This window comes from Ochotona curzoniae, unplaced genomic scaffold (genome assembly GCF_017591425.1).
Source record: "Ochotona curzoniae isolate NIBS_2020 unplaced genomic scaffold, NIBS_Ocur_1.0 contig_2754, whole genome shotgun sequence".
Taxonomy (NCBI): Eukaryota; Metazoa; Chordata; class Mammalia; order Lagomorpha; family Ochotonidae; genus Ochotona; species Ochotona curzoniae.
Genome location: NW_024465582.1, coordinates 1,791,843 through 1,813,724, shown reverse-complemented (window position 1 = coordinate 1,813,724; position 21,882 = coordinate 1,791,843). Strand labels below are relative to the sequence as shown.

Sequence of the window (21,882 nt, the reverse complement as noted above, 5' to 3'; positions counted from 1 at the left end):
ATGTCCATCTACACAGGCTCTTCTTCCCATTGCAAGGGCTGGTGATGGTTCCAGGTGCAGGGCCTGTGTGCAGGAGCACATGTGTGGCTATGAGATTTGGCTGATTGCGAGAGGAGAGAGACACGGAGCTGGGAGGAAGATGCTGCAAGTACCACCTACACAAAGTGGGCAGCAGGACGTTTTCAGGGAGGAGGACAGGGCTGAGCGCCCTACTGGCTCTCTGAGGCTTGAATGGGTCCCTTGCCGTGTGAAGGCTGAGTGGCCGGAGATGAGTCATGCGAAGCACGGAGCGGCTGGGCTGGGCCAGGCCACAGGGGGCAGAGTGTGGGGCTGCAAGTGGGAGGTCTGGGAAGAGCGTGCTGAGGTCGGGATCCTCCTGCCTGGAATCCCCTTGCTGCTCATCAAGGGCTCCTCTCCACGCCTCACCATGGAGCCTTGGTCCCTGAGGAGCACAAAGTTTATTGCCTTCCTGTTACCTTTGAGTTCCTTCTCTGCCTGCCTGGCCACCCTCACTGAGAAGCTCACTGGCAACCATTCCTGGCCTTGCAGGCTGCCTGGGGAGAGGGAGGGAGGCCCTGGGAAGGGTCTGCCAAGCCGGATGTTCCTGCAGAAGGAAGAGTACAGAGTGCATGGAACTAATCTCAGAGTACGAAAGAACCCTGCCGTCGAAAGACTTGAGAATGGTGGTTGGGGTTCCCGCTTCCCTCGGGAAGGGGACAGGTGCAGTTGTCCTGTTCCTGGACCCTGGGTTGGCCAAGTCCAGTGGTGCACATGGGGACACAGCCATATGCTTGAGGGGGCTTGTGGGAGGATTGTCCCAGGCACCCCCTCGCTGGGTGCAGATCTGGGAGAGGCATGTGCCTTGTGCTTGCCCCAGTCACCAGGGCGGCTCTGCCGGGTTGGAGCTGGCTCTTCTCGGGCTTGAAGAGGACATGCAGCAGTGTGGTAACTGCTCTCGAGGTCGCATGCAAGTTTTTCTCCAGACGTGTTTCAGTGGTTTCGGGGTTGCATGGGAACCTTGCACATGCAGCGTGCATGCACCTGCGATCTTGAGCTTCTCCAGCTGAGTTCCCCTTCTTTCTCTCCCTCACCCAAAACAGTACGGCTGTGTCTGTGTTCACTGATGCACATTCCTACTTGAGCCTCTCCTTGCAAAGTCAGAGAGCAGCTCGGGGCCTGAGTTGGGACGACAGCCTCCCCTGGTTCCACCATCCCTGGTGGCCCTGTGAGGTTCACACAATAGGAGCACAGCTGGAACTTCTGGTGAGTTAGATTGCCTGGCTTCATCCCAATGCTTGCAGAGCCTGTGTGTTTCTAAGCCTGTGTGACCATGGGGACCATGTTGTGTAAACACTTCTGTCACTGATGCTTGAGGCTTGGCTGTCTCCAACGACTCCATGTGGGGAGACCTGGAGGGAAACAGGCGAACGGAGAGGGAGGGAAGAAAGCAAAGAAAAGCAGGAATGGGGGAAGATTCCTGGGGAGGTTTCAGGGTGAGGAGCTCCTTGGCTCCCGTGGCCCTGGAAACCACAGCCTTGGTGCTAAGGACAGAACTGCTGAGCCTCAGCAACGTGTCCCTTGCCTGGAGTGAGGCCGCCTGTGAGCAAGGACCCAGGGTGAGGCCGCCTGTGAGCAGGACCCAGGGTGACCCCAGGTTGGGGACTCCTGGCACACGGGCTGAGGGGGCATCTGTATTCAGACCAGCCTGTTGTTCAGAGGGCCCCGAGTTCCCATGACACAGTGCAGGAGCTGTGTAAAGGTTTGTCCTGTGATGGCCGGGGAGTGGTAGAGAGATGACTCACGCATGGCGCTTACACCACCTGTCCTGACACAGTCTGACCTCACTTGCATAGAGCCCCTGGCCTGTCTCTGAGCCACCTCCAGGGAAAGGCCAGCACAGTCTCCCTGCCTGGTCCCTCTCCCTGGCTGTGGGCTCGTGGGCACATGAGTGTGGGGTCTGCTCATCTGCTTTGCAACAATCCTGGACTGTAGACTTTGCATCTGCCTGCTGCCTTCACCCCTACTGTATCATTGCCAAGGCATCGGGGTCAGACACATGCATATATCCTTTCTTGTCTGCCATTCCTGGTCTCCTCCACTGCCAGATGAACTCACCAGATAGTTAAGAACCTTCCAGAAGACACTGTTTGCTCTCCTGCTCTGTACATATCTGCCGGTGTGTGGTGTTGGCGGAGTGTGTGTGAAGAGGTTTCTCACACTCCCAGCTCTGCCAGATCAAGGTACACACATCATCTCAGAACCTGTAGGGCTTGGGGCCAGGGGATACCAAGTCCTCTGGGATCTGCAAGGGGGCAGGAGAGAAGCTTCAGGCAAACACTAGTGTCATGGGACCCTCCCCGAGCTGCTGCACTGCCTACTGAGTGAGCAGGGCTGGAGGAGGCTGAGCTCTCACGCCAGGGCTCCTGGCCACACAGGGAGATGGATGCATGCCTGGCTCCAGGGAGGGCAACTTCGAGCCCCCTGCTGTCCCAAAGGGGCATGGCACTCCTGTGAGCTCAGGGTCAGGGGGTGGCCTGTTGCGGATGACCAGATGGGCAGCACTCCCCTCTGTGCCAGTCCCTTCTCTCAGCACCGTGTTGACAGGATCTGGCTTCAGGCTGGGTCCCTTGACTGCTCAGCTGAGAGGGATTCAGCCTGGTGGCGGAAGATTCCTTGTCCTCCCAGGGGGGCTCCAGCCTCCTCTGCTCAAGTGTCACGCTGTAGGGCATAGGGGAACAGCAGACCCAGCTGGCCTAACTGGGATCCAAGAAACAGAATCAACAGGACACAAGATACAGACCAGAGGTTTACGTGGATGCTAATCCTGGGCATTGACCCCAGGGTCCAAGGGGCTGGGGAGGCACGGTTTCCCTGTAAGCTGAAAGCCAGGGAAGCTGGTGGAGGGGACGGGTCCGCTGTGGAGACGGCCTGCATGAAGGCCAGTAGTGGGGATGCCTGAGAACTAGGACAGAGTGTGGGGGTCCACAGCAGGGCTGGCCCACACTTCTGCTGATTCACCCCATGCCAGCATCCGGTGGTGAATCCCATATTCACCCCCAATGGTGAGGGCAGATTTTTTGCCATGTCTGCCCATGCAAATGCCCATCTCTTGCAGACACTACATTTTAGCAGCCCCCTTGGCATCTCTAGCCCAGCCAGGCTGACCCCACAAGGAGAGCTGAGGGCGATGGTGACCACAGTGCTGGCCATGTCCTGTAGAAGACTCCACCTTGGCTGACATGCTGATCTGCTTTTCAGAACGGCATGTTTGCTGTTCTCTGTGGCCAGGCAGGTCTTTTTTTTTTTTTTAAGATTTATTTATTTTTTCATGGGAAAGTCAGATACAAACACAGCAGGAGAGACGAGAGGAAGATCTTCTATCTGCTGATTCACTCCCCAAGTGGCTGCAACAGCTGGAGCTGAGCTGATCTGACACCAGGAGCCAGAAGCCTCCTCTGGGTCTCCCACGTGGGTACATGGTGCCAAGACTTTGGGCTGTCCTTGACTGCTTTCCCAGGCCACAAGCAGGGAGCTGGATGGGAAATGGAGCATCTAGGGCACAAACCAGTGCCCATATGGGATCCCAGCATATGCAAGGCAAGGATTTCAGCCACTAGGCTACTGTGCCAGGCCAGCCAGGTGGGTGTTGAGGGCGAGAGGCCAGGTGGGCAGGAACTGGAGCTCCAGACTGGCTGATGCAATGCCATGAACAGGGTGGTGGTGAATGCATTTGCATCAGCTCAGCTGGGCTACATGATGGTCACTCCCTGGACTCCGTGCTGAGGGTGCTGTTGACAAGTGATTGACTTGGAGGAAGGTTCGGCTTCTCTGTTGTATGGGAGGCCTCCTGTGGCTGGACGTGGGCCTTGAGGACAAACAGCCATCATCCTGGGGAGGAAGGCTACTCCCTTGGGACAGCACCATGGAGACCCCTTCCAGCTCTCTGGCCTGCTGTGTCTCTCCACACTTCCTTGAACTTGTGGCCCACTGCTCTGCCCTTCGGATGTCAGAGTTCCCTACAATCTTAGGAATCAACTTGCCTGCCTGCTGGGTCTGGCAATCTCTGACTAATCTCTGACTTAGACAAGCAGGCTTCCCTGTGTTAGCATCCTCTGCCTTTCTGGGGTTCCCAGGCTAGCCTTGCACACCCAGCTCTGCCCCAGATGAAGCTCCAGGGGGTTCCTCTTTGAGACTCAATGCCCGCCCACCTGCCAGCCTGCTCCAAAGCATCCCACATAAAAATCCTCCATCAGCTCAGAAGCACACTATACTAGAGACAATTTATTATCAAAATTCAGCACATTAAATATCCAGAGGTCCTTGGGAATGGAGCACCACCACGGGCAGGGAGGCAGAGGGCAGCACCAGTCCTGCAGGGCCAGTTACAGTGAGGGAGGGTTTGGGGCAGCTTTCTGCACTCATGTCCTCACCCCCATTTATTAAGAACCTGTGGTGCCAATACCGCCAGCCTCCAGGCAAGCACTTAGAGACCCCCGGACACCCACAGGCCACCCCTGACGCCTGCCAGTGTGGGCCTCACCCTCTGAGGGCTAGCAGCATCCCCAGCGTATTCTGTGCCTCTGCCATTGAACAAATCAAAGCAAGAAAAATGGTTCTCCAGGAACACGTGCTTGTATGAAATTGACAAAGATAAGGCATAAAATGTTCATACCCTTTCCCCAGCTCTTGGGTCTGAAAGGGTCCAAGCCCCAGCTGGGATTTCCAGTATCCAAAAACTGAGTCCCAAATCATAGCCAAGTCCCAACAGGTGCCCTTAGGAACAATAGGGATGCCTGGGGTGCTGGGGTGGGAGGAGGATCCCGGGCCACCCTGGGGCTCCCCCAGCACCTGCTCCTCTATTCCAGGGAGGTCATTCCTGGTGGCTCAGGCGCTTCTGAGGTGCAGTAGGGCAGAGCGCTGCCATGCTTGGTAGCAGGCAGTTGGCTCATTCTCTTCTTGCTATGTCCTTTGTTTCTTTGTTGGAAGCACCAGCTGCTTGGCATTGGCAAGCTCGGCTCAGCCTGCCCTACCAACTTGCATTAGCAGAATGATAGGCCCGGAGGAACTTTGCTTCTCTGTTCAGTCCCATGGGGCCAGGGCTGTACCTGCTATGCCCACAGGAGGGTTCACAGCAAAGTGCCAGCACTTCTCCAGGCCCAAGAACCGAGCACAGGCTCCCTGCTTCCTGAGCCGGCTGCAGCAGCTCATCTGGGTCAGCTTTCTCTGCAGGCGGGACTGTCCCAGCTCACAGGTTGGATGTGGAGCATGTCTTGCAACACTGTTTGCTGTAGAACTCATGGCTGCACAGCCCATGCTGGGGCACCAAGTAACACCAGGGGAAGTGGTCTTTGCAGAAGGTGTCTGAAAAGGAGCAGATGGCTTTAGCACTGCATGCCAGCTGCAGTGGTTGGAAACTCACACAGGTGTCCAGTTCTCAAAGCCTTAGGTGAGTGTTAAAAGGGTGGGACATTCCCGGGTGCTTGTTGAAGATGACACGACTGGGGTGTTAGCATGGGTTCCCCACAGTTGGATTCTGGTGGTTTCATAGGGGAAAGGAGGAAGGCCACAGGAGGCAGTTAAGGGGTACGTTAAGGAGTGTAGTTCATAGCAGCCTGTGTGGGCTGTGCCTCTCCAGGATTATGAGCCCAAACAAACTTGTTGCCTCTGCACCCACATCCTCCAGCCCTCTCAGGGACTCTTCCAATGCCTGACACCCACCCTAGGTGCCCAGGTCAAGCCCAGAGCCTCCAGCACTCACCTGTCTTCTCTGTGATGGGGCAGAAGCGAGTGTTGCAGGCCTGGGCGGCTACGGGCTTCTGGTGGGAGAAGCAGCTAGAGGATGGCCGGCCGGCTGCCAGGCAATGCACTAGCCTAGTCTGGACACCACCCCCACAGCTGGCTGTACACTGTGGAAGCAAGACACTCCGTCACCCGGCTGCTGGAGGTGATGGTGTCCTTGCCCACCGGCCAGGCTGGCTGAAGGGCATCTTCAGGGAGACCTCTGCACAGGCAGGGGCATCTACTCTGCTGCTCTGAGGGTGGAAATCATTTCTGCTCTTCTTCCAAGGTGTGCCTGAGCCAGCCCAGAGTGTTCTAGCACCACCGACAATGTGGTTGCCACTGCCTGTGCTGTGGCCTGGGTGGTGGGTACCTGCTCAGGCTGGGCCTGGGTACTGCAGCCTCACCCAGAGACTCACCCAGAGCTTCCAGACACTGCTTTTCCTGATGCTCATGGGATGGGGAGTTTTCTCCTCCAGTTACAGGTGGTTCTAAGAGCAAAACACGCTCTTTCCAATACAAGTGCCCCCTCTGTGGTTTTAACTTCACCTACTTCAAAGAACCAAGCTGCTGATGTTACTACCCAGGCCTACAGTCCAGGGCCACCTGTGTCCTTGCCTTGTTCTTCTGGGGAGTCTCCCCTGCCACCCCTGACTGTGGCAGCCTTCTCGTCTCCTCTATGCTATCCACCTCTCTCCCCACACCTGTATTCTTTAAGATAATCTCCGTGCAGAAGAGGAAAGTCCTCTGACATCTAGAATGTTTTTGAATGAGCCACTGGTGCTCTTACCAGGCATAGGAGACTGGGGAGGCTGAACCCTACCCACAACCTGGGTTTACAGGTTCCCATGGCTCATTTACCCACAATCTGCGGGTGCTGTGTTAAAACTGACACTCTAGGTCCCCAAGTAGCACTAGGAGGGGAGGTGCAGAAAGAGACAGCTCTCAACACAGGCCCAGAAACACAAACAGGACCCTTGGGGAGAAACTGCAGGCAAAGAAAGGGACAGGCGGAGAGAGATGAGGGGACTTGCCCCGCAAGAAACAAAAACCTCCAAAGTCCCCCAGGCTCACATCACTTCCCGTGCCACGACGATGCTCAGCTGCAGACCTTGAAAACACTCTGCACTGACACAGGTGGTGATGCAAGAGGAGAAGAAGGGTGCCATTCACTCACTCACTCCTCCTTCTGGGCGGGAAAACAGTGCAGCTCCTTGCTCTGCATCCCAGGCACAAAGGCTGAACCACAGGACCCAGGTTCCAGGCCTGGCTCTGGCTCCAAACTCCAGCTTCCTGTTCATGTGACCCCTGAGGGGCGGGACTCAAGCACTGAGCTCCTGACACCCACGCGGGAGACCTGGATGGAGCTCCCACTCTGAGAATTGGTCTCTGTTATTGGGAGTGTTTGGAGAGTGAACATGCAGATGAGAACTCTTCTTTTCTATTTAGACTTTGCATTCCAGTGGGTCTGTTATCCCCACACAGACTGACATCAGGAAACACCTGCTGCCTCTTACTTCCTCCTCTCCTCTTGTGTGGGAACTGAGCTGCCAGGAGACCCCCGGGCTGGTGGGTGTGGTGGGCAAGTCACGTGACATGCCACCTTTGGGGAAAGACTGTTCAACACAAAGGGTCTGGACCCTGCAGCCGGAAGGCCAAGTTCAGGGATTGAGCAGCCTCTTGAGGGTGCAGGTGGAGGACGCTCTCCAGCATGTCACTGGGACCATGGCCTGCACCTGCCTCTGCCTATTCTGCCTGCTGTACCTTCTCCTGCTCTCCCAGGGACCAGTGTCCCCTCTGTTCAGGGTGCAGCTATGTGACAAGCTCTGTGGCAAGCATGGATAAGGCTGAGGATTTCTGTATCAGTTTATATTCCTCAACCTCAGGGGGTGCACATGGAACCTGGTCCACCTACGGCAGCCTGGTGGTCTCATTTTTCCATGTGCTACTTACCAGTTTGGGAGGAGGTAGGATCAGAGCAGAGGTGGCTGCTGGAGGTAGGGGTCAAGGCAAGGTACAATATACCCTGGCGACTGCACCATCCAACCAGTCAGCCTCTGTGTGCCCACGAGTGTCTTATGCCTGGTTGTGCATGTACCTGGTTCTGCATCTCAATAGGTGGAAAATTAAATTGATGGTGTGATTCCTTGCCTCTCAGAGCCCATGGATTTCCTGAGTCAATCTGCATGATCGTGGGAACGACTCAGAGTAGTCAGTCTCCTACAGTGCCCAGCAGTGACCACACTGGACACCTGCTCCTGACATGTAGTCAGACAGGGGTCAAACAGGTGCTGGTGATGCTGCAGCCACTCCCAGGCCACATGCACTGACGTTGCCAAGCTCAGTGAGTCTAAAGATGACAGTCTTACACACAGCATGCTGTGGAATGTGGTGGTGCGCAAAGACATGGAAGTCAGTGTAAATTCCACACACCGATTAAGACCGGAACAGCGCTCCTGGAAGCCGTTGCAAGGCTCAGCCAGGCACTGGCCATCCATTATTGCCTGACAATTTCCCACAGTTAGAGTGCAGAGCTGAGCATACCAATGCTCCTGGCAGACACAGTTCTGTGAATTATGACTGCTCCCACAAGTGACCGTCTCAGAACACAAGAAATGAATCACATTGGATAGAAAGCTCAGTCGACTTCAGATGAAAAACAAACCGTGTATCTTGCACCAGGGAAAGCTATTACAGATGCACTTTAGATCTGTGTTTAAATAAAAGCTGCTTCAACTGTTCTTTTTGTAAAATTTGCCCAGCCTGTCTGTGTTGGGCAGAGTAGAGTAGATACTGGCTTGGCAGTCACAGTGTGGAGTCAGGATCAATCCAGGATCCTGTTCCCTCTGTGTCCCCAGTCCACATTTCTCTGGAACAAAAGCATCTAAAAGCAAAAGCTCAGCCTGGTTGTACACCTGCTGCCTCACCTGGCAGTGATGCAGCTCAGCCGGGGGACGTTTGCAGCTGCTCATGCTTTTTGGTTGATTCATACTAGAAGAGGCCCATCACACACATCTGTCTCTTCTCTTTTCCTTCTATCTCTATTTCTCTGTTGTTGTGCCTTAGACAGAGGCCAGCTGGCCCCAAACAGACTAGGAGATCTGGGGTGGTCAAGGGCAGACCCAAGTCCTGGTCCAGGCTCCAGCTGGTCAGCACAGCAGGAGCCATGCCAGAGTCCTAGGCCCATGTGGACTGAGCAGGGAGATGGGCAGGAGTGCAATGAGCAAAGGTATGATCCTGAGACAAGGAGGCATCCAGAAACTAAGGGGTTGAGGAGCCAGGCCCCAGGTGAGAGTGGGTGTGGGCAGACACCAAGTGAGTGCAAAATAGTCCCAGCCCAATTCTTCCCTTGGCGTTGAAGGATGTGCAGGAGGAGGGAGTTGGGGGGCGTGGGCCATCCCTGAGATGCTTCCTGCAGACCCTGGGCCTGGGGTGGCCCAGCTCAAGGGCTCAGGCAGGAAGGGTGGCTGCCAGGCTGGTTCTGCACTTGTGGGCACTATTTGTCTTGTGTGTCACCTGTCAATTTATTTTCTACTGAGGCTGGAGCTTAGATTTCTTCCCCAGTCAGACCCATCTTTTGGGGATTCTTTCCCGATTTTACCAAAAGCATTACATTTCCTTACACTAAGTCCATGGCAATTTAGAAATGAACACAAGTGCTCTGAGAGACCTAGAGATGCCTGGACAGTTGACAGAAAGCCACACCCAGCTCAACCCTACCCCGGCTCTGGGAAGAAACTGCCCCATGGAGAGAGACACCAACCCCAGAAGCCGCACCCCTACCTGAGACCAGGGTGATGTAAACCAGCGGCTCCTTGAGGGCCCGGCAGCAGCATAGAGTGGGTGCCTGGGGCAGGGGAGCAGGGTGCAGGTACGTTCCAGCTGTAGCCTGGGCTTCAGCAGGTGCAGGCACTTCTTGGGAGCCAGTTCTCGGTACTTGCCAGAAACATACTTTTCTGCACATTTGAAGAATCTTTTCTGGGTCCCTCTTTCACACGTCACAGAACACTAACATGAGAGAAGGAAAGGGCTGGGTGATAGATGCCTTTTCTTTTTTGCTAACTGGATGAGTCAGAATGTCTTGGCACCTGGAATGAGCAAGCCGGGAAGGAGACTGCAAACACCAGCCCCCAGGGAGGTCCTTTGAGTACCAGGCATGGCATGAAGGTCCTGGCCCTGGCCCGGCCAGCTGGACTGTGCTCAGGAATAGGGTGGTGGTGGTGCTGGACTGTGCTCAGGAGCAGGGGTTGTGGTGGTGCTGGGTCTCAGGACTCCTGGGCCAAGGAGCCTAGGTGTTGCACCCTCATGCTTAGGCCCACAGGTGTGCCTTCAGTGAACCCCAGTGCCAAGATGAAGACTCAGTTGGAAGGACTGCCTGCAGGGCTGTGTCTTAGAGAGCAGGTGTCTGTGTGTGTGCATGACACATCAAGGAAAGCACCTTCTTCCTAGACACTACTCAGGTCACCTGCTCTCTATGGAGCTGGCTTCCAGAAGAGTCTAACAGTTGCCCTGCAGCCCTAAGGGTCCCTGGTGCTCCTGCACACCAGGTGAAAGGAGACATGGATCTCTTCCTTAGCTTGTTACTTTAGCAGGAAACAGTGTCTTTACCTTTAGGGTCTCGAGGTTGATGGAAGCCCAGGGTTGGTGTAGTAAAGTGGGGTAATGGGGAAGAAACTTGGTAGACAAGACTGGCCCATGGGCAGGAGGCAGGGGAAGCGGGAGAGGAAGCAGCGAGGCAGCTGGTGGTCCCTGACCCTGGGGACCTACCTGGGACCAGGCGGACACCAGCCACTGCAGCTTGCTAGGCTTGTGGCACCTCTGGAGCAGGCAGGCACCTTGAGACCTGGGCTTGGGCTGTGCACTGCAGACAGCCTCAGGCAGCAACTTGGCTCTGTCTGTGGGGTTGGTGCTCTTGCAGGCCACAGTCCTCCTCCGCCAGCCCTTCCCGCATGTCCTGGAACACTGCACATAAGAATGAGGGTGGCCTCAACTGGGGGCCCAGGCCCAGCCCTCCCCCAACTGCAGTCCACAGAAGGTGACCCAGCTGCCATCCCCAGTGATCATCTGCACAGTTACCTCTGTCCAGGGTCCGGTGCTCCATGCAGGCGGACAGCTCTGGGTGTTGCAGGCTTGCCAAGTGGGAGGCATGGGCTGTGGACAGAGGGTAGCCCCGACAGGCTCTGTGCCTTGGTGGGCACGTTGGGTGCACTGCACAAGCCGGCTCTGGGTGCCCCCTCCACATGTACGGCTGCAGGTGCTCCAGTTTCCCATGGACCAGCTGGGAGAGGACAGAGGGAGCTGGGTGAGGGATGATGCCTTCTCCCCGAGGTTACCCAGTTAGCGCGTGCACATGGGTAGTGTGTGCACAGAGCAGCACCCTGCCTTCCATGTCTCCACTCCACCAGCAGCGCTCCCGTCTTGGCCTCCTGGATTTTAGGGCTCCTAACTCTTGAAAATAGTGTACCTCAACAGAATTTCCATTTTCTTGTTTCAAACAAAAACCCAACATTATAAGAATAGAGACCCTCTGTGTTTCCCAGGCACCCAGCTTTGGCAGTGAGCCATTCAGGTCCCCGTCCACAGAGTGTTCTGAGCAAATTCCAAACACGCCAGTGTCTCTGTGTCCATTGCTCAGAGATAAAGGGTCTTTCTTGTCTTTTTCTGGATGTAGCCACAAAGCCATTAGGATGTCTAGACGTTAACGCGAATTCCTCAGAATCAATACAGGGTCAGTGTTCCAATTCCCAGCTGTGCCCTAAATGTCAGAATTTTATCTGCATGCGTGATTCAGAATCTAGGCATAGTCTGCATGTTGCAGAGGGTGAATCTGTCTCTCTTCTCAACTCTGCAGGCTCCTCCTTCATCTGGTTGATGCCGGTGTTGGTTTCTGAGTTGCCCACAGCTGATTGTGTGGGTTGCAGAGTTTTACAAAGGACATCCCTGTGGTGTTATTGAATGGGTCTCTCTGTCTTCTTTCCTATCACTGAGTCATGTTTCAGCTGGAGGCTTTGTGTAATTCAGGTATAGTGCGTCTTTAGCATGACCATTTAATCAATGACATGTCTCCTCCAATGGATGCCTTCTATTGTCTAATCATCACTTTATTCTGTGAGCAGTTATGGACGTTCAATAGCATTGTCTCTCAAAGCCATCTTCTTTTGTCTTGGTTGTAAAGGCACTCCCACTTCCCAGGTCACCTGTGCAGTCAGGAGAGGTACAGGGGTTTATAGCTTTCACCCATGCTTCTCTCTAGGGTTTCCTGGCACATTCAACACCCAGTATCCCTAATGGTGAATAGACAGTGTGTATGTCTGAGATGCCTGGCCCCAGTCTGGCATCTATGTGCACTAGGTATGTTGACTTACGGCTTTAGTCTATGGTCATACCGTCCTGAACGTGCCCGATCTCACGATCTCATCTGATCTCGAAAGCTAAGTGGTTGGGCCTGGCTAGTACTTGGAGGGGAGAACTAAAGTTTTGTGTTTTATATTACACCTTATTGTGGTAATGCTGGACTCATAGGATGTGTCTCCTCCCATTTTGGGAAAAATGAAGCAGAGTTTGTATTAGTTCTTCTCTAATGTTTGGCAGACTCCAGCGGTGATGTTCTCTAGGCCTGTGCTTTCCTTTTCATTTAAATACACACGCACACACATAACCCCTTGGTTTTGGTGGTGTAGTGACTCAGCTGATGTTAGAAACTCCCCCACTAGGGTTCAGGGAGACCCCCTGTCAGGAAGCCCCACCACAGCATCGGTCAGTGTGCCACAGACTCGGCCGAGAGCCGGAGGCCAGCATTGTCCTGGCCCTCATCTGCAGTCTGAGTGCAGACAGGAGGCCAGTAAGGCTTCAGAGAGCACACAGCCAGTGCCTCTGCCTGATTGTTGGCTCCAGACCCTTTCTTCTGCTGCCTCTTGGCGACGCTTTGGAGCAAGCACTCTGCCGCTCTGTTCCAGGAGTCGCTGCTGATGTCTTGCGGAGGAGTCTGCTCATTCACGAGAACTGGAATAGTAGCAGGACAGAGGCCCTGCCACAGTGTGTGCAAGGTTGCAATGAGTCAGTCCCTGCCAGGTGGACTGGGCTCCTGGGGACCACGCCCTGGCTTCAGTGAGGCACAGCACTAAGAATGCAGCACACGGATGGATTTAGGGCGAGGAGCTCTTCCAGCCTCATATGCAGTCAGACTTGGACACACTTGACTTTCATATGCTGGGGACTCTCACAGCTCTCAAACAGGCTCTGAATGAGCTCTGCAACAAGACAGACAGACAATGCCGAGGCCTGCACAACCTAGAGGCCAGGACAGCTGCCAGTGTGGTCCCACGGGGCGGGGATCGTGTGACTTGCAGACACCAGGACTTGGTCTCCATCGCCAAGCCACATATTCGTCACATGTGTAAGTAATTCGAGATCCACCACACTTTACTTTTAAATGAAATGTTTTAAACATAACATTTCACATTCAACAATAAATATGCCTGTTTAAAAATCTGCCTTTGCATAGGAACAAAAAATAAGTTAACAATTTAAAGAGGGAAGCTAGACTACACACTGCCAGTGCAGCACCAATGTCAGAACTTGGAGAATGGTGAAGAAAGGCAGCCACTTCCTAAGCTTGCCCTCTTCTTTTGCCAACCCAGGAAGGCACTCAGGATGTGGTCTATGGCAGAGGGTGTCTGCTCGGTGTCATGTGGTGCCAGCAGGTTCAGAAAGGCTCCATTGCTCTTGGCAACCCAAGGTATGAGGCAGCACCGTGGACGGAGGCACAGTTACTGGAGAGACCACACTGTGCTCCCATCTGCTCACTTCTGGAACAAGTCCCCGAGTCCTTCCCATGTCCAGCTGTGAGGACATCAACAATGACAGCAGTATGCTGTGCATCCTCCCATCCGTCCAGGGATACTGAGAGCTTGCATGGATGTGCTGGCCACTTCTCTGGGAGGGATAGGTCTCTGAGGATATCCCTTGGGACAGGTCCTTCCAGGCGCTAATACCAGGGTCTGGGCCACGTTCTGTTATCACAACAGAAACTGCATTGCAAGGCCGGCATGGAACAGCATGGCCCTGGGCAACAGGCAAGCTTGTGATGTGATGGTTACTTTTTTATTGGCCTCACCAAGTCAAACTACCTTGCTGGACTTACGGAACTATTGAGACATTTGTAACGTAGCAGACACAGACCGAGAGGCAGTTTTTCTTTAAAAACAGCATGTCTGTGAGGCTCCCAAAGGCAGAGCAAAGGACATGGAAAGAACCACTATGGGTGTGAAGTTTATGAACTGTGAGAGCCAAAGGCACGTGACTTTTCACTGCTCAGGAACCAACACTTGGCTTCTCCCTGGTTTTCCTGTCTCAATATCCTGTCATCAGATCTTATATTCAAAGGAATCACAGCTCTGCTCACACAATGAGGGGCAGGGACAAAGAACTGCGGGGGACACACAGGCTGAAGAGCCACTCCATGCTTTGCAAAATGCCCTTATTCTTTCCTTGTTTCAACAAGATCCCTTCATCTGAGAGTTTTTTCCTGCTAACACTGGGAATATTTGTATTCCATTCCCCTGAACCTTGCCTCATAAAAGTTCAAGGGGAAGCCATTAAAACTCCAATGGAGGTGAACTTCTGCCTCTTGGCAAGGCTGCCCCTTAACCCACTTTTCCTGAAGACTGGAAGAAAAGATGTTAGAGCTGGGAAGGACTTGAGAGAGGGCTGCCCACGGCTTTCCTATGGAGACCCGGAGCCCATAGAAGCAAGGCAGGCAAGGCAACAGTCAATCAGGTGAACGGAAGAGGACACGCATGCCAGCGGCAGCCCTGTTCCCAAACATCCTGGGCCAGTACTCCTCTCTGTCGTGCTAAAGACAAAAGAGGGTCTTTTCCCAGCTTAGAGTTTCAACTTGGGGTGGACAGTTCCTCCTGTCCTTCTTCTGTATTCTTCAGTAGGAACATTCTGTTATCAACCAAAAAACTCCTGGGCTAGAGACTCCCTGAAAGTAAGCAAACTAACCATGTGCTGATGCAGTAGATGACATGCTTCACTTTGCTAGACTCGGCTTCCAAAATTCTCATGGCCAAGGATAGGACAGAGGGGACGAGAGGGTCCTAACTTTCCAGGGGGCAGTGGGCAGGTGCAGCCCTCTCTCCCTCACCCTGGGACACAGGCCCACGACAGAAGAGATGCAGGATGCACCTTGGCCCTGCAGGTCTGAGCCAGAGCCATCCCCTCGCCAGCTGCATTGATTGACATAGGAACCAGGGTGTGCCAAGAACTGGGAGGGAGCCTCATGGACCTAGCTTCTTCCAGAGGCATCTGCACAGGCTCTCACACCTCTCCCATTGGCTTGGAAGGCTCTTCTGCAACTCCCAGTGTGCCAGCCACCCAGCGGCCACAAGGACATGGAAGTTCCTCTCCTAAGAAGAACTTTCTGACAACCTGAGTGGCTTACAAGCTAGGATGAGCCAGAGCTGCTTCCTGCTAGGAGCAGAAGCACCAGGGAGCCACTGGCAGCCAAGGGTAGCCCTACGGTGAAGGTCTTTATCACCTCTGTTGGGCTTGGACCTGGAAGGTGGTGATAACAGATGTGTTCCCCGCTGGGGACATGGCTCATATTGCCAGGACTCTTCTTACACAATCTTACCACCCACACACATGTACACCAGGGGCTTCCACTGGGCAGGGCCAGTATCACTTGGTACGTGAGACTTCTCCTTTTTCTGCAAAGCAATGAGGCAATCTGTTCTTTTGGCTCAGCTTCTTTCTGACTCCAATCCTCTCTGGACATTAGACGCACTATGGTATGGAGTCATCTCTGTCCTCTGGTTCACTTCCAGGCCCTGGATGCCATTTAGCCCTCAGCCTGCACCAACAGTAAGACCCTCTGGTAAAGGGCTAACCATGCCACACAGAGCTCCCACTGCAGCAACAGCCTTCTGTTCCACCAGCAAACAGTGGGCCTCCATGCAACACGCTGAGTTGGCCTTAGATACGTTTATGCCAGCTGAGCTTGTTATTGGAATTGTGTAATATAATTAGATTTGGTGTCACTCCATGAAACATGAGCATGAAAACAGAGAAGCATGTTTCTATGAAAACACAGCCGAGCCTTTGGATGACTCAGAAGAAACCAGCAATTACATGGAACTGCTGTCGAGTTAGGTGTGGCTGAGACAGAAGTGAAATATGGAGAACAAATACAAACCCTAAAGCAATTTTGCACTCAGATGAATGACCAGTTTCACCCTTTTAAAAATAAACTTCTTAAACTTCTTAAAAAGCTGGAAATCACAGGCAGCATTTTTTTTTTCCAAAGGATCAGCTTAGACTTCAATAGGCAGATTTTGTTGTGGTCTTAATTAGAAAAATTAGCAGAGTAGTGGGCATTTATACATTTGAAGTAAGAGTAAATGTCCAAGGCATACGTGTGTATGCGTTTTACGATAATTTCTTCACTGATTTGTTTTCACCAGTGGGTTGAGTAAGAGAGCCCTCTTGTATACTTGATAGAAGGCACTTCGTAATAACCAACCATAATGTGATGCTTTAATCCATTTCTCTCAGAAACTGCTATGTAAGGTGCATAGCATCAGAGTGTAAGCGACTGAAGTTATAGGGATCCTGATCACACGGTCACACAAATAGCCCCACTACACTCTGCACATACATGCCCTTTTTCCCACAGGAAATATTTATTGAGACTTTCATTCCAAAGCCATAAAGGAAGTCTAAAAAAATGCCAAAAATGAGATAATTTTAGCTGTCTTTGATCTGAATGCAAGAACATCTAAAATAACAGAAAGCCCCTCTAAAGTGTGCATGAACTCAGAAACAGTGAAGTGTGATACTCAGTAATTCACAAATCTGAAAGTAAGAAATACCTAGAACATTCTATAAGCAATATTGTGTGGTCTCACAAAAATTCTTATTTATGGTGAAGCTTCTAGCATTCAGAAAACAATTGTAGCAGTGCTCATTAATACAGTAAAAGGGACCTTCAAGACAGGTTTATAGCTAGCTAATTTTCTTTCTTTTCTGTTTCCTTCCTTCCTTCCTTCCTTCCTTCCTTCCTTCCTTCCTTCCTTCCTTCCTTCCTTCCTTCCTTCCTTCCTTTCTCTCTCTCTCTCTCTCTCTCTCTCTTTCTTTTTCCTACTGCTCTGGTAAGAAGCTGCTGCTGTATGGCCCAAAGTGATTTAAACAGCTGCATGCCAAGTAGACACAAGGCCACATCCATGCAGACATCTCCGTGGAACATGAGAACCACACGTTTCCCCAAAGCATTGTGCAGTGGAGAGCAGTGCAAAAGAAAGGGACAGTACGCCTTTACCATCTGGAAAGTATCTCCAGGAAGCTTTGCTGTTACTGTTTAAGTTACCAAACTGGATGGCTAACACAGCCCCTCCATTTAGATAAACTGAGAAATAGAAGGGAAATAAACGCTTCTGTGATTTATAACTCCTTTTTCAAAAGCAAGTGATAAGAGTGGTTGGTTCAGACAGAGGCAAGCAGGAGAGCCATGGGGGCTGCTTGCGGCTGTCTGTTGCCAGCCAGGAAAAGGGGGTTGGTGAGCAGAGGCAGGAGAAAGATGATGAGAGAAGCAGGAGAAAAAGAAGGAGGACGAGGAAGAAGAATGGAGGCTGCACCCAGGCTGCTCTCCAGCCCAGAGGAGTGGTGGGACTGTTCATGCCAGCATGTAGCCAGGATGCCTGTTCTGATAATGTGGGCCCCAACACCCAGGTCTCTGCAGGTGTTTATGACTTACGGTGGAGGTCCTAGCTGGCTAGGGACCCAGCACTGTCATCCAACTGCGAGGGCCCGGATTCCTGCTCAGGACAGAGATGGAAAGGCAGGTTTGCAAGCAGCAGAGCAGGGTCACTTTCCATGGAGATTACAAGTGAGAGGAAGAGGATTAAGATGTTTGAAAGCTCCCACTCCCAAGTCTTTTAGGATCCTGGTCAAGTTCAGCAGGAATTGTCTACTCTCCTGGCCCACACTCTGCCATCCAGTTGGCCAGCACTGCCCTGTGTGGAAGGGTGGGGCCTTCACACTCACCCAGTACAGCACCCATAGTTTGGAGAGGGCTGCACGTGCCACCCAGGGACCCTGGGTCTGACAAGGCAGAATGGTATCAATGCTGGAAAAGCAGAACTGGAGCTTTCTGCCCATTTAGTTGGGAACAACTCGTCGTCAGCATTCTGGATAAAAAGGATGACTAGCTCACATTTCATAGAAAAAACAAAGCCATATTTTACCTGAAAATCTATTCTATCTCAACTGTTAAAGGAAAATGCCAACACAGTCCACAAGAATTGGCATGTATACTGTAGCTTCAGAGCTCTGTGTTTTGTTCTTGATAATTCTGCTTTATAGAACAAGACTGAACCGATGGCAGGTGTGAACTGACTTCTGGTGTTCAAGGAGCATTCACCATACGAGTGTTGTGTGCCTCACCTCAGTGTGCCCTTCCTGCACCCTGAGAGACAGGCACCACCACTGCTGCCCATGTGTCTGTCTCACCCTCAACCCTACCCAGGGTCTCCATCCAAACAGCCCTTGGAGAAGAGAGAGCTGTGGCAAGGGGGTCCGGATATTGTGCCTCACCCATAGAAGAGAATCCTAGAAAGTCCACTGCTTCTTGTCCCTTATTACTTGCAACTTGTGCTGAGGCAGCAACAGGTGTACGCCACCTTTGTCCTCTTCAAGAATCTCCCGGCTAGGAAACCATGGCCTTGTGCCTATCATGAAGGTTTTGCATTAACCCTGGCAGTTTGCTTTTAGAGGACAGCGCTAATATTCTGAGATGTGAGATGTCAGCATTAATCAGCTAGCTGCAAGAGAGGTCACTGGAATTTTCCTATGTGAATTTGGGGTAGGCTCAACCCCACGTCTCCTCTATGCTGCCCAGGTCTGTTAACTGAAACTGCCTCTCGAATGGTCCTTTTCCCACCTTCTCTCAATATGCAATGCTCGTGACAGAATCGAATTTTCAATTGCACCCAACTTAGCTAAGTATAGAACACGGGATGCAGAAGAACCCAGAAATGTCTTCGGCTCCGAATCTCTCAACACCAGAAAGACAAAGTGTAGGAAGGCAAAAAGGATTCAACTAGCCAGACCAATGCTAACTAATGAACAGGCAACTGCTGAGGAAATGACAAGGACATGCGAATGTAGACACAGCCCTGAACATACACACAGGGACATGTGTCACAGGATCCTACTGTGCTCCATGACGAGCCCCGTGTACCACAGGAGTCCCTTGAGATCACCATGCAGCTGAAGGAGTCCTGGTGACATCTTAGCATCCTTCAGGTTGTAGGGTGATGCTTGTGCAATGCTTGTGCATACAAACACACTGCACCACCAGTTGTATAAAAGTATAGCACAAAAATTATGTTCAGGATGTAATATTAACCCTAATAATCAATAATCAAGACACTGGTTCATGCAGTTACTACACTACCCATTGTACTGTGATGTCAGCGTATACTCCCACTTCTATAAAAACAAGTTTCCTGCAAAACAGCTGGCAGCAGCCTCATACAGCTTATGAGCTGCCTCCAGTTGGAGACCACTGAGGCTGGTGAATGCACACTCCATGATGCTTGAACAGCAATGATTATCAAGAGGTCTAACAATGCAGTCCTCAGGCCATATCTCTCGTTGTTAAGCTATGAGCGACTCTCCTTGTGTGTTGCATGTGTGTACGATTTTCATAACAGGCCATAAAGAAAAATCCACCATTCACTTTAAAATCTTTCTTTGAAGGAATAAGTAAGCATGATGCAGAGAGGAAAGCAGAGTGCATCAACGTATGTTGTCCACTGTGACAGGAGCAGAGGGTGGCAGCACAGGTCAGTCACTGGCCGTGGGAGAGGTCAGTGCTTAGCCAATTCTATTTCTGAGGTCTAGCTCAAGTGTGGGAGAGCAGAAGGAACACTGGGATGAACATAAACCAGTGTCGGGGGGAAGGGTTAGGAAGCAAATTAACCCATCTGGGTGGAAGGATGTGTTCCTCCTTTGAGTGACCATGCTATTCTGTAGCCATCTTTTTCACAAGGGAGTCACTGCCTCCCATGTACAGAGAGGTGTGGATTTACTTTCATGGGCAAGTACGAAGTCTACATGTGCAGTGACACACACACACACACACTTCCCTTAGTCTGAATAAGTGACGTGTCTTCACCTTGCTTCACAGGTAACATGTGCCTTAAGTCACCACAGATGATTCTTTCTTAGTAAACACATGACGTTGGCACGGTCGCAGGAAAAGGACCTGCTCCCTGACACCCACATCTCAAGGCGGTGTGGTTCCTCAGAGTCATGCTGAAAGGAGCAGTGATGTCAACACAAACGAAACACCTGGTGTCACACCCACTTCTCAAGGCAATGCGGTTCATTGACCAGACAGTGACCTGGGTCCTCTTCCCCCTCCTTTTGACTAGGCCTCAAACAAGGATCGTAAAGGCCAGGACAGCTTGAGAGCTGGAAGCTTGGGATGACCTAAATCCTGCTTAAAGTATTTGCCTGAAAAAATGGATGGTTTCCAGGGCAATTTACTATCTGTTCTGGGCAGGCTGCAGGATTCCACTGGGGTAGAACTTCCTGCCTTAAGTACACTATCTTGGGTGATTTTCACTACTCAGTGATGAGTGTGCATGTAAAGATGAGGCAAGAGGGTCAATGCAACAAGGCTAGAGGAGGGTAGAGCAGGGCCACACTGCCTCCCAGGGCCTCTGTGTGTGTCTGGACTGTGGGCAGAACAGGCATGACCAGAGTGCTGACTTCTGTGGCTCTGTCCTGCACACATGCACGGGCTGTAAGGCATTGCAGCAATCCTGATTCCCCTGTGACCTTGGCCAGCTTTGGGCCCAAGTCGCTTTTGCATGTTTCATTGGGCATGAGTGGAACCGCAGGCTCAAAGAGGATGTGCCACCATCCATGCACCAGGACACGTGTCACTCATGCCAGTCTGCTACAGTCAAGACAAAGCGAAAACTAAAGGATGTCATTAGCAAAGCTGCCCAGAGAAGAGCAATCTGTAGATTCTCTTCAGGCTAAATGCACTTCTGTGGTTCCCCGTGCCTGTTTACCATTACCAATCATGTGACGGTCATTCACACTTATTCTCCAAAATCAGGAACCAAAAGACTCAGTGAATGAACGGAAAAGCCGAGAAACCTGCTCAGACGGGGCGCGTCTTACCTGGGAGGACAGGCAGAGACTTTGCAAGACACCAGCCCTGCGGCAGGTCGAGTCTGGGGATTGCAGAAGGATGCATCCACTTGAACTCTTAGGTCTCTGTAGCAGCTGACCCTGGCGGTCATCTGGCCTGTGGGAAAGAGTAGAAGGCATCACAGACTGGCAGATATGCCCCTGGTGAGAAGCAGATGGAGGGCTAGTAAGCAGTTCTCAAATGCCATAAATGTCCTTGCACATCCTTGAGTTGACAGCCAACTATTGATACTGTACTTGTTCGACCCGTATTCATGATTTTTAATTTGTGAATTTCATTAATTCTAAGATGTATACCACAACATTTTAACATCTTTAAAATTAACATGTGTCCTGCAACTGAAGCCACTTTTGCATTGGATAAAAAAATGCTACTTGTGTCTTCGGATGGGAATATCTTTCTTTCTTTCCAAAAGAAACATGAACATTCAGTCGATATCTCCCATGTTTCTGTCTGAGAGAACTGAAAACTAGTAATACGTCATCAAGAAATAAAGGAAACCAAATAATGACCAGTTTGCTGATAGAGAACTAATTATTGCCTTGGTTATGTTCTTAACAGGAACTTTCCACAACCATGACTTACACATTCTAATGAGCCAAGTTGGTGGGGATCCAAGTGGGCTTGATTCTCAGCCCCACATCTACTTCCTAAACTCTGTTGAAGGCTCTATGAAAAGTCAGCAAATGTGATCGCTGTTCTCATCATTAAATTTGCCACCAAAGGAACTATGACTCCAACTGAGTTCAAAAAGTCAAGATCATCGACAGAAAGTAAAATGGTTGTGGTCAGGCGCTGGCGGCAGGAGCGTGTGGTTATCATTTAAGAAGCTTTGTAAGATGAGTATTTTCAGGGAAAGTGGTTAAAAATGACGA

The 21,882-nt window shown here is 51.8% G+C and overlaps 1 protein-coding gene across 1 annotated transcript in view; it reads right to left on the bottom strand.

Annotated features, from left to right (window-relative positions):
* Positions 1-4,577: 4,577 nt before the first annotated feature.
* ADAMTS16 (ADAM metallopeptidase with thrombospondin type 1 motif 16) overlaps positions 4,578-21,882 on the bottom strand; it is an 88,189-nt gene continuing 70,884 nt past the window's right edge. Inside the window, exons 18-23 of the mRNA XM_040977319.1 lie at positions 20,977-21,103; positions 10,855-11,056; positions 10,546-10,740; positions 9,562-9,786; positions 5,759-5,906; positions 4,578-5,361 (exon numbers count right to left, since the gene is read on the bottom strand). Coding sequence (XP_040833253.1) covers positions 5,246-5,361; positions 5,759-5,906; positions 9,562-9,786; positions 10,546-10,740; positions 10,855-11,056; positions 20,977-21,103 — 1,013 coding nt within the window. The 3' untranslated portion in view covers positions 4,578-5,245. The remainder of the gene's footprint in view (positions 5,362-5,758; positions 5,907-9,561; positions 9,787-10,545; positions 10,741-10,854; positions 11,057-20,976; positions 21,104-21,882) is intronic.